This window comes from Olea europaea, chromosome 12 (assembly GCF_002742605.1).
Source record: "Olea europaea var. sylvestris chromosome 12, O_europaea_v1, whole genome shotgun sequence".
Classification (NCBI taxonomy): domain Eukaryota; kingdom Viridiplantae; phylum Streptophyta; class Magnoliopsida; order Lamiales; family Oleaceae; genus Olea; species Olea europaea.
The window spans coordinates 7,630,548-7,642,713 of record NC_036248.1 but is presented as its reverse complement, the minus strand read 5'-3'; the positions used below and the strand labels follow the sequence as shown (position 1 = coordinate 7,642,713).

Genomic DNA, 12,166 nt, shown 5'->3' with positions numbered 1-12,166 from the left:
TGGAATGAGCATATACTTTCGATGCATATATTTTTCTATCAAAAATTTTTAGCATCTACTTTGGCAATTAAGACTCATGGCAGTATACTTGCCAGATAGATTATCATCAGTTGGTGGAAAGAAAACAAGAAGGTGAAGGAAAATAGAAAAGGACAATGTGCCAATTCAATGGCAACAAAACAAAGCAATTCATAAATTTCAAATCAATAGAATGACGACGTGGCAGTTATTATATGCCGAGAATAATAAACTTCCTTCTTAAATGTGCTATATTGTACCTTCTATTTCCGATTGTGATTGATGATATCATGTTTGCATATATATGCAACTAATGCAAGTGATATAACTATCTCACATAACAAATTAAGTTTATATTTATTTTGGTAAACGATACCGTAATGATATTTTGTTAGGAGAGGGAGGGGTAGACCTAAACAAGCACTGCCTATTGTAGTTGTAAAGCATACAATACTTTATATTTTCCATTGGATCAATCAATAAACCGATGGGAGCTCAGAAGATGAATTCATGTAGCCAACACCAAAGTTATTGGGAGTTCAATATTACATACTGGGCATAACAATTATTAGTTTTTGCGGCACTGGATGCAGTCAATTCCTTCAATGTTTTATGAATTATCAGAGATTGTTAACTCACTGAATAAATTCAATGGCAACAAAACAAAGCAATTCATAAATTTCAAATCAATAGAATGACGACGTGGCAGTTATTATATGCCGAGAATAATAAACTTCCTTCTTAAATGTGCTATATTGTACCTTCTATTTCCGATTGTGATTGATGATATCATGTTTGCATATATATGCAACTAATGCAAGTGATATAACTATCTCACATAACAAATTAAGTTTATATTTATTTTGGTAAACGATACCGTAATGATATTTTGTTAGGAGAGGGAGGGGTAGACCTAAACAAGCACTGCCTATTGTAGTTGTAAAGCATACAATACTTTATATTTTCCATTGGATCAATCAATAAACCGATGGGAGCTCAGAAGATGAATTCATGTAGCCAACACCAAAGTTATTGGGAGTTCAATATTACATACTGGGCATAACAATTATTAGTTTTTGCGGCACTGGATGCAGTCAATTCCTTCAATGTTTTATGAATTATCAGAGATTGTTAACTCACTGAATATTAGTCATTCAACTAACTGTGAGGAAAAATAAATTTTGATAAAAAGGAAGATTAAAAGCGAGAAAAAACAGATTGCAACTGGCAAACAATATAATTTCAGAAATAATAGGGGAGATGCAGGCTACATGCATAGAATAAAGTATTAGATGCAAAAAACTATTAATATCAGACACTAACATGAAAGTTTTCTGGGCATAAAATTGATAAAGCTGGAGTTGGCGCTGATAGGTCAGGTTACTATAAAACTTCACTTTGGATATACTTATAAAATGCATAGAATATAGCAGAAACATAATAGACTCGCTATATCATAATAAAGTCTGAATGAGTAACAGTCATGTGAAGAGAAATATACCTTTATTTATATGGTCTTGAAGTCCGAGATGGCACGTATTCACTTCTGCATATATATCCATTAGGTTATAAAGGAATTAAAATTAGATTGAGACCAATAAGACTCAAGTTTTAAGTAATTCTGTAAATAAAAGTAACGTAACCCTGATTTACAAGGGAAACCGTAAAGTAACAACAGCATTTATATGATCATAACAGTTTCTGATGACATCACTGAACAACTGGTCACATGCTGCCGAGCAAAGAAGCAGGGTAAAAGACTGCATATGAATGTATACAGGTAAGTGCAATCTCTAGAGAAGATTAGCAAAGGAAGTAACATTGATTACATTGTTTCTCCACAGTAAAAAAATTGAAAATTATAATCAAAGATTATAGAAATTAATAATGCATGAAACTAGAGATTTTTGTTATTCTTTACATACATATTTCATGTGACCAAACGGAGCAATATTTTATTTCACAATTTTTTCTTTTGCTTATCAGTTAAGTTCACTTGGAAAAGACGAAAGAATTTGTCCTACAATATTCTAAGAGCATTCGAGAATTTTTTGCTTGGTGGTCTCTTCATCAATCAACTGAAACCTTAAAAAGCGTCCCTCAAGTTGGATAAAACTAATCACTTTTCCCAATACCCTCTATCAAACACAGGAATAAAATGTTCCCATCACTTGAGTGTCAGACAGAGAATAGGAAACCAGAACTATCACTGCTTGACAGACGTACAAGCAAGATATAAATGTACTTTTCCAACCAAGTCCTGCGGTATAACATCATAAAACACCCATTTGTTGGAATTTTATGAACAATCCAGGGGTGGGAAGGAGTCTATAGGCAGTGCTGCTGAAGTGCAGATAATAATGAAAATTCTAATGGCTCGTGCTAATTCTGGTGGCAGGAAACTTCATTGCCAGTGGCCATCGTCGTCGTCTTCACAGAATTTAGAAGTAGGGTTGCCTTTTTAAAAAATAAAAAACTTTTTACAATTTTTTTCCTTTTCTATTTTAATTTTCTATTTGTTTTATTTGGGAGATGATTTTCATTTTTATAGGAGCAAATTGTCGTCTCAATCAAATTCTTAGAAAAGTTTCTCGAGGTTCCATTGGAACAAATCAGCAGAACTACGCATGTTATACATTTATATGTAATATAGGTGTGAAGAATATAACTGATAAACAATCTAACTTTGTTGGTTAAATTAATGTCACTAAATAACTATGTTGTGGAAAAGATTGTTTTTATCTGATATTATAAAACTTATACACCACATAATGTTGTTCACTAACACAATGGTGTTTAAGAAATCCACAGATCAAAATGGTACAATTACAGAAAACCAGTGGCGTTTCATAAAGAATGTATTATTGTCTAAAAAGTACGAAAATGAAGAGTTGAACTGTTGAAGTGTTAAAGACACTTACACTTGTTTAAATTTTGTATACTGTCATCAGTTTTCACACATCCAGCCTCAACATAGGCATTAAGCCTTTTGGTCTCTTGAGCTTTGATAATGCGCATTGCCAAATCAGAAGTCTTATCAATTCGAGGCCTACCCAAAAAACCTGCATAATTATAAGGGCAAATCATTAAGCTTTCGCAAAAGACTAGACGCTGCATCCAATGGAGGCCCAAAATCAGCCTCTTATAAAACAACAATTCAAATCTGAATCCATAATTTCTAATTCCAAATTCGAGATCCCATTTCCATGTCATCAAACATGTCTAAAAGTTAGAGCATCTCTGTCTAAGCTTAAACATAAGTAAAAAGGTCACTTTTAATTTTGGGAAATAGTTTGTTTGGATATGTTACTTCTCCTCACTTTTTAAGTAATAATAAAAAAAAGAAAAAAGAAAAAAATGGTTACTTATTTTGAAACTAACCCTGGACTTGCTGTCAAATAAGTGGCTTACTTGCTTTCAACATTAACGAATAAAAATTTATTTATTTAGAAACTTATCTAATTATAGGTAATTCACTTATAAGCAGACTTTTTAAGTTTAACCAAACATGCAATATAATTCTCGTAGCCTTAATCAAGGAAGTAGAAAAACAAGCAAGATACACACCGAGTGCTTGCTGAAAGCCGACGAGTAATTTGCTTCCGACGTCGACTAGTTCTTCAAACATTGTGATCCTGTAACGGCAGTGCCGGCATAAGGTGACGTCGTAAAAGAGAATACATAACTAAACAATTGGAATCCTACACATAAATGACGCACAAACGAAGAAAGAGCAAATGATATAAATTAATTGCACAATAATTTAAAAAATTAGAATTTAACCTTGTCATGAAATCTGAAAAAATTTGAATGATTTTCTCCTTGGATTCAAGGTTCTGTCTTTGTTCTTTATCTTCCATTATGCAGAAAATCGGATTTCCCTAAACCCTAAACTGATAAGGGCTATGGTGTGCGCGCGTAGAGGAGGGAGCCGGTCAAGAGAGACGTTTTATTTTTAGTTATTAATAAAAAAGCATTTTTATAAATTAAAATTAACCCTCCGTTAAATAGCAATTTTTCTCCTTAAAAAATTAATTTTTTGATCGTTATTTTATTATTTTAATCGTTATTTTAATTTCTTCAGTTACAAATGAGATCCACTTTTTCTCTTACAACAGTCAAAAAATCAATTCTCGTAATCACTGCCAAACATGCTCTAAAATACACAACTTTTTCTGTTGCTGTTAAAAGTTAAAAACAAATAAAATTACTTGTTTGGTTACCAATTTATAAATTGATTTATAAATCCAATCAAATATTTATTTCAATCAGATATATTTCTTAGAACTAACTATTATTCCTCGTACTATTTTTTCTTTAAAAGGGATTTATAAATTTGTCAAACAATAAAAAATAATATTTTTTTATTGTAGAGAAGTAAAAAAATATAAAATTATTTGACAAAGTTATTGGAAATTGCAAATAAAAGCTCTGAGGTTGAAAAGAAAGTGCGATATAGTGGTGAAATAATGGATAGTCGGAAGATTATCGACCACGGACAATGAGTAAAATGTTTCAAGAATCATCCAATTTTGATTATTGTCACGGGTTACTCATCAAACTTCAAATAATTCGATAATTTTTTATGTACATTATTGTATTCATAAAAGTGTCCATAATGTACATGTAAAATTAAATGATTGAAGGGTTAAAAAAAATTGTTTTTCAACTTTCAATATGTTCTTTTTTCTTTTTTTCATCGTTTTCAATTTGCAAATGTGGTGGTGACATTTTAGTGAATTTAATGCTACAAGAACGTTGGGCTTTTCAAGGGGTGACCAGAGTACCTACGTTGGCCATCATGTTGAGGCCTGAGGATATGCTATGGCCGCTACGTTGGGAAAAGCCCACCCTATAAAATTAAAATTTTAAGAATAACATTATATAGTCTCACTGATATTACAATCGCAATTTAAATGACGTTAATGTGGCATTAAGTAATATGTGGAATTAAATAAATCATTTGATTTCATCTTAGATTCAACCTATCATCTAGCGCTACCTAAACTGGATTGTAATTCTAGTGGGGCAGAATAGAATTACGCAAATTTTAATAAAAGTTGATGAAATGTGTGAATGAAAAATTGTGAATATCATAAAATATATAGTTAAAATTAATTTTTTAACTTTGATTTAAATTAAAATTTAATTTCTATCAAACATGATCTTAAAATAATAATACAGTAAAGAATACATATGATGTGAAGGGAATGAAAAGGAGTTAACGAGAACATGAAACCATTTTGGCTATTGTCTTTACAAATTATGGGTCATCGAAGTATGGATTATTATTGTTGATTAGGGCTACGCGCCCCACCTATAAGGGCGTCACGTCGTCCTCCTGTTTGAATATGGCTCACGTGGCCATGTTCATGTAGCAAGCCTCTCAATTGTTTGGTTAATAATTCAACTTTGGATCATTGTCAAATTACATTTTAGTTGAATGAAAAGTCCATAACATTTATTTACTGTTACATTTATGTTTCAAATATTTTTCTCTTATTTATATTTTCAATTTCTCATTAATTAGCACATGTTATCTCTAATCAATCTAAAAATTTTATTAAGAAAGAGTGGAAAAACTTAAAAGTATATTTTTAATAAGAAAAACAAAACAAATGCAAAATTACGACGAAATATTTTTTCTTCATTTTACATCACGTTAACACAATTTTTGGAGAAAACTATAAATAAGGACAAGATTCTCTAATTAATAAAAGTTGAGAATAAGAATATAAAAATGGGAAAATTGCAGCAGTGGTTGCTAACTTTTTCAATTTTTGCAAATTTTACCCTAACCTTCAATTTGTGCCAACAAGGTTTCTAACCTTTCAAAAATATGTATCTGGAGTTCAAGTGAATGGAATTCGTCCATTTGACCGTTAATTAACCAAAAAAAAGTCAAAATTTGGTAAAAGGGTAAGTTTAAAATTACCACATTAAATAATAAATAAATAAGAAATTAAAAAACCAAAAAAAAAATTAAAATTAAAAAATAGTTTCCCTTTCTTAACCCAACTCATCCCTAGCCTTTCCCCACGACTAACAATCGGCCACAGCATTGGACGCCACCTCCGACACCACCATCGGTCATCTTCTTCACTGACACCCGTGCCCCCACCCCCAAACCGCCACTTGAAAACCCCACTCTCTCCGTCATTATTCCACTAAACACGAAGAACCAAACCCCACTTCCCATTCTCACTATTTCCATAAATAGTGATGAGAACTCATTGGATTTATATGGTGAGTCAAAAGATTTGATTATTATTGGGATATCTAGAATTGAATTTGAAGGATTTGGTTCAGAATCGTCAGTGGTGGTGTAAAATCCGATTTTTGCAATTTTATTAAGGCAAAGTGGTGGTGAAAAACAATTTACCCTCTGATTTTCTGCAAATTCATTGATTTCCCTTTTCATTTTTTATTTATCTTCCATTTTGCTGTGTATAAGATGATGATGTGAAACTGCAAGATTGTCAGATGCACCACCTCCAAACATTGTAGATGCCGAGGTGGAGGAAGCTATTGGCATCGGCCTGGCGGTAGTCATGTTGGTTCCAGTAATGGAATGGCCAAATAGGTTTTTCACGGACTTTCTTTAATGGTGATTGCCTCTGTTCAAATGTGGCAGTGGCGGGTGGCTCTATTTGTTTTGGTACTGGGTTTGGTTTTGGTGGCAGTTTAGGTCAGTGGTGGCGCTAGTTATTGAATGGGTCAGTGGTGAATGTTGCACCTCTCACCAAATTGCTTCGGCACGACAAAAACGCTCCTCCACGAGGCTCCACATGTCGCTACGAAGTGGTTTCAAAGCGACGTCAACCTCGATCGAACTCCAACTTGACACACTACAAGACACATACATCACAAACTAAATCCACTGTTACGCTGCTCACCAAACCACTTTGGCACGACAGATACACTCCTCCATGAGGCTCCACGTGTCACTATGAAGTGGTTCCAAAGCGATGTCAACCTTGATCAAACTCCAACTTAACACACTACAAGGCACATACATCACAAACTAAATCTGGAGACCGAAGCGCCCCCTGAAATCGAAGTGTTGGGCACTCCGAGGTACTTCCCTAAAAGATGTCTCCACTGCCTATTTCAGAAGTCTATCTGTGCTAGGATCCTCTATGGAGGTGACATCTTCGTGGGCCTAATTGATGTGACATATTAACTTTATGCCAACTCAACTCAGGAGAATTAATTACCCGTCAACTCTAGAAGCGATTGATTGACGTTTACGAGCAGACGTCTTACACCGTCAAATGCATACACGTGTTTCACATCCAACAGTGCTCCTCATATATAAATATTCAAGGTTTGGTAAGAGACAAAGGTAATGAACTTCATACTAGACTTAGCTCTCCACACACAAGAAATATTTATTCTCCTCCCCACTCTCTTGCACGATTCAAGCACTGTTCTGATCACCAATCACTGACTTGATCGTCGGAGTGTATGCGTCCGTCGTCATCGCTGCCCCCATTGGTTTCGACCGTATGCTTTTGATCGTTCGTTATTGTGCGCAGGAAAGATTACATGGAGCGATATCGGTTGGCCACATGGAAAGTCCAATTCGATATGTCAACAGTGGGTTTGATTTTGGTGGCAATTTAGTGATGGTAGTTGTGGAGTTGATTTTTGTTTTGGTGGCAGTTTATTAGTGGTGACTGTGGATTTGGTGGTGGCGGCAATCTCTTGAGGGCGGTGAAAGGTTGCAAAGTTTTGGTATTGGGGTAAGGGATATGGGTAGCGATGGGGTTGGAGGATAGGGTAAGGGTGGAAGATGGTTATTTTTTATTTTTAAATTTATTTAATATAAGAAAAATGCGAACTTACCCTTTTACCCTTTTTTAATTTGGTCAAAATTTGATCAATTTTGATTCTCTTGGTCAACTAACGGACAAATGAACGAATTTCATCCACTTCAACTCTAAATGCATATTTTTGAAAGGTTAGAACCCTCCACCAACACAAATTAAATGTTATGATAAAGTTTACAAAAATTGAAAAGGTTAGAGACCGCTACAATAATTTTTCCTATAAAAATTAATTTATCTCGACCTACCGTTGATAGAATGTTCGTGGGAACAAAAAAATGTCCCAGAAATATAACATAATTTGTCTCGGCCAACAGTCGACTAATGCTCTTACGTCGTCGAAACAGTATCAAGCCATCAATAACTGGAGACAACCAACCATTCAAATACTTAAATAGAAATGGAAAATAGGCAAGAGTTTAAGACTTAATTCAAACTCAATACTAATTTAAGAAATTCCTACAACAAATTAACTGCAAAAAGAATTCCCAAAAGAGGGAAATGGAAGAACGCTGACCACAAAGCTATAATATGACCTAAACAAGTCTAAAAACTAAGCACTGACTCCCTAAACTCCATTTTAATCTCTAACCTTTTTCTGATTCTTTGATCATCTCATTCCTTCTCTCTACTTGGCTAAATATTGTAAACTAGAGCTCCTGACCCTCATTGCATCACTGTACAAAGAACCAATGAACAAACAAATGAAAGAACCTGCAATAGAATGGCAACGAGGACGTTTCGTCACATGCACACCGGGGAAGCTTCTGGGGTGAACTCCGGTTTAGCAGCAGTTGGGGTGTTTGCTACAGAACGTTCTCCGATCTTGCTTCTCATTTCGACGACTTTCTTGTGAGAATTTGAGTGCAAAGTTGGACTGAATGTGGGACTTGCAGCGGGGCGATATTCGGGATACAATCGGCCTGACTTGTAGCGGACACCACATGCATTGCAAAGAGTTTTCGGCCCCATTGGGCCGGCCCTCCATTGGGGAGTCTTTGTTATCTCACAGTGCAGGCATTTCCTAACGGCTTGTGTTGAAGGATTCTGATTTGACTCAGGTGGAATGGACAGTTTGATTTTCTTTTTCTTTTTCTCCACTCCATAAACTGGTTTGGGGATCTTCTTCACTGGTTGAGACTCTGCAAAGTTCTCACCTTCTGAGGAAACTCCAGGAGTAACAAATGGCTGGGGAGCCTGGATGGAGGAGAACGGAGGGGATATGAGTTGGATAGCAGGTCGGGGATTGAAAGTTGCTGGACGAGGACGCTTGCTTCGAGCACGTTGTGGACCCCGGTGACTTGGACTGAGAGGCATAGTCTTCCCTCCAGCGCAGGAGCTGCTGCTGCTACTGCTGCTCTCAAGTACAGAAATGGGACTCGATGATTGGAATTGGTTATGTGATGGCTCTGTGTTTCCGCACAAGTTTTCTTTTCCAAAGGTCGACCCTCCACCCGAGAAGGAATCCTCCACAAATGTCGAAAGCCATTCTAGCTGAACGATGTCCTCATACTGGGGGAACACAACAAAAGAAAGCATCAGCATTTATCGAACATAAATTTGAAATTTTGAAGATATATTGCACGTATAGGGACAGAATTGCACAAAATCGTCAAGCTGACTTATTGATTGAGCTTAGAAGCTTTAAAACATTGAATTTTAAATATAAAAAGTCAAAATTCAACCAAAACTTGTCCCCCACTAGTCAATATAGCAGAATTTATCATAGATATCATACAGACACACACAAAAAAAAAAAATAATCAATAATATGCCAAGAACGTGATCGTCCCAAGTGGGAATAAATAGTATTATTCATTAGGCAATATTACTTTAACAGCGATTGCCTAACTGGCATATAGAACGAATTAATGACACGATTAACAATCCTAACAACAAACTAAGCCTTGGTTGAGCTAACTAATATGCTCACATAAGGACAATCATAAATTGAGCGATAACTGGTGGGTCTTGAGCACGACTGTCGGCAAAAATAAGCATATTTCATAATCCTGAATCATACACTTGCACAATAAATGATTCGACAAATTTCGCAGACTGCATACATTGGACTAATTTGTAACGAAATGAGGAGCAACAAATATTATGACAATTGAGTATAACATATTGATGCTCACCGGAACAGCAAGCTCAGTTGAGAGGTCGGATGCAGTATTGCTAGTGCTGCCGCAGAAAAGGGGGTCGGTATCTCGCAATGCATCGTCCCAAATGCTTGGAAAATCCTTGATATCACCATTACCAACAAGGCCACCGCCAGCACACTCATTTTCAGGGGGGAACTCCATCAAGTCATCAATTTGATCAAAGAAATTTCCACAGTCAATTTCATCCATGAAATTAGGCCCCATCACTTTATATTTCTACAAACTTTTCCTGTAATTAGAACAAAAAAAATTATACTTGAGAAAATACTAGATGCCAGCATATTAACATTTGCATGCAAATAGATAATGAACGAATGGATGAATAAGAATCTCTTGAACTTGAATGGGGTTTGATGCTAGCGTGTGCAAGTGGTGGAGGAGGGGGCCACTAGAAAGATGGCTGATAAAAATGCTTGCCAGCTCAGAGGGTGTGCGTGGCGCATCTTAGCAGAAAAAGTTGAAATTTTTTATTAAAAGTAATTTTGGAATCTGGCACCGAGTAAGCTAAATTTAGACTACTTCCATCTGGATTCGAAAATCTTGTAATTAATGAAAAATGAAGCAACAAATGAAAAAATACCTTCAAATGGAAGTGAAATTAGAAGCAAATGTGAACAGAAAGGTTTGACACTATTTTTACAATTGTGTAGTCTACCTTTTACCGTGACTGCACCGACACAATTTCATGAAAAAAAAAAAAAAAGCAGGACGGGACATGTTTCTTGTATAATACAGGACAGTACAATAAATAATACTCTTCAGTATGGAGCAAACCTTGAAGTTTGTTTGTTGGCAAGGGAAAATACTTCAAGAATCAAATTCAGAAGGCCTCAGAACTTGAAAATTTGCAGTAATTTTCCTGCAATAAAAGGTGTAAAAATAGTAGAGTTAAAGAAATATCAAATTCATTAGAAGTAGAACTTCAGAACAATGCAATATTCAAGAAATGGCAAGTTGCTGAAAATCATGTTAATAAAAGATTACAATTAGTGACTCGTTTTTGTAAATTTTACTCCCTTTGGGTTAATTGAAAAAGAAAAAGGCCATAAAAACACAAACGTTCCCATTTTTTCTGGAACAAAAATGGAAAATGCTCACATTTCACAGACAGAAACAGAAAACAAAACTCTGGCTTAAATTCAGCACCTTTTTTGCTCATTTCATAGAGAATACGGCAAAAAGACTCCAACATTCGGACGACTAAACAAACAAAAAAAAAGGGCGATTCCAACCTCGATTTCAGCTTCTCCTTTCTCGAGCAGAAATGCCCAAAATCTTGTAAGACGCAAAGGACCCAAAAATTGTAGTTTTTGAATTGTAAAGAAAAACACAGAAAATAAGACCCAAGAAATAGGTAACTTAATAATGAAAAATCCAGAATAAACGAAGAAGAAAAGACCCCAGAGAATTTATTTTATGAAAAACCCATGACATTCCAAGTAAGAAACTCAAAGAAAACAAGCTCTTTTTTGAATTGTGAGAGTGAGAAAATCAAAGAAATGTAGAGACAAACCTGTAGTTAAAACCCCAAAAAAATCCCGCCCAAATGCTCCAAAAACAGTAGCAGAGTATACAGTATCTCTTTATAGGGCACAAATTTCAAAGCAAAACTCTGAAACAAAACACAAGGCAAACAAGGCTCCTATACTATTCCTCCATTACGTATATGTTATATGTATATATATGAGATAATATGAAGAAGGAGGAGAGAAAAGAGAGTTGACAGCAACCAAAAATGGCGTATGAAGTTGAGAATTAGAGAGAGGCTAAAAAGAAAGAAACGGTAGGTGAGACTCTTGCTTCATTGCAAGCTGGCTTTTACCCTCAACCCTTCGCTGTCGTGATGTTGAAGTCTTCTTCAACACCCCACTCCTCGCTCTGATTACACACGGGTCCCACACCACTTCTCCCACCGCTCTCTCTCTCTCTCTCTCTCCCCCCTCGTCCCCCTTCCCAGCTTGTGTTTTTGAACTTTTTTATTTTCTCCACACTTGAATGCGCGTACACCGATTACAAATGTGTGGATATATGTGTGTGAAATATGTGTATACATGGTAAATGAGTTGATTTGACCACGGATTTTTACACCTAAAGTTGGAAAATTGAAACGGGATTCTCTTACCTTTTGCTTTTTATTTTTTGATTTCTCTTTTA

The 12,166-nt window shown here is 35.4% G+C and overlaps 2 protein-coding genes across 7 annotated transcripts in view; both read right to left on the bottom strand.

Annotated features, from left to right (window-relative positions):
• The window catches only part of LOC111405445, a 6,020-nt gene extending 2,052 nt beyond the window's left edge, over nt 1–3,968 (bottom strand). For all 5 annotated transcript variants that reach the window (XM_023034333.1, XM_023034334.1, XM_023034335.1 and 2 more), the window contains exons 1-4: nt 3,802–3,968; nt 3,586–3,653; nt 2,940–3,080; nt 1,520–1,561 (exon numbers count right to left, since the gene is read on the bottom strand). In XM_023034333.1, the coding sequence (XP_022890101.1) occupies nt 1,520–1,561; nt 2,940–3,080; nt 3,586–3,653; nt 3,802–3,878 (328 nt within the window). In that variant the 5' untranslated portion in view covers nt 3,879–3,968. The remainder of the gene's footprint in view (nt 1–1,519; nt 1,562–2,939; nt 3,081–3,585; nt 3,654–3,801) is intronic.
• A 4,248-nt stretch (nt 3,969–8,216) lies between these two features.
• LOC111405443 (GATA transcription factor 8-like) lies at nt 8,217–11,928 on the bottom strand. 2 transcript variants are annotated; one of them, XM_023034329.1, is made up of 4 exons: nt 11,526–11,928; nt 10,787–10,871; nt 9,986–10,241; nt 8,217–9,359 (listed from the first exon to the last, which is right to left on the bottom strand). In XM_023034329.1, exons 3-4 carry the CDS (start codon nt 10,214–10,216, stop codon nt 8,592–8,594), a joined length of 999 nt encoding a protein of 332 aa, XP_022890097.1. In that variant the 5' UTR covers nt 10,217–10,241; nt 10,787–10,871; nt 11,526–11,928; the 3' UTR covers nt 8,217–8,591. The 2 variants fall into 2 exon arrangements, with proteins under 2 accessions (XP_022890097.1, XP_022890098.1); XM_023034330.1 differs by lacking the exon at nt 11,526–11,928 and adding an exon at nt 11,245–11,489.
• Nucleotides 11,929–12,166: the final 238 nt, after the last annotated feature.

Excerpts from the sequence above, each read along its gene's own strand:
- LOC111405443 (XM_023034329.1), bottom strand. The coding sequence starts at position 10,216 with ATGGGGCCTAATTTCATGGATGAAATTGACTGTGGAAATTTCTTTGAT. Across the intron at positions 9,360-9,985 it reads CAACTGAGCTTGCTGTTCCG|TATGAGGACATCGTTCAGCT; the intron begins GTGAGCATCAAT and ends GTGTTCCCCCAG.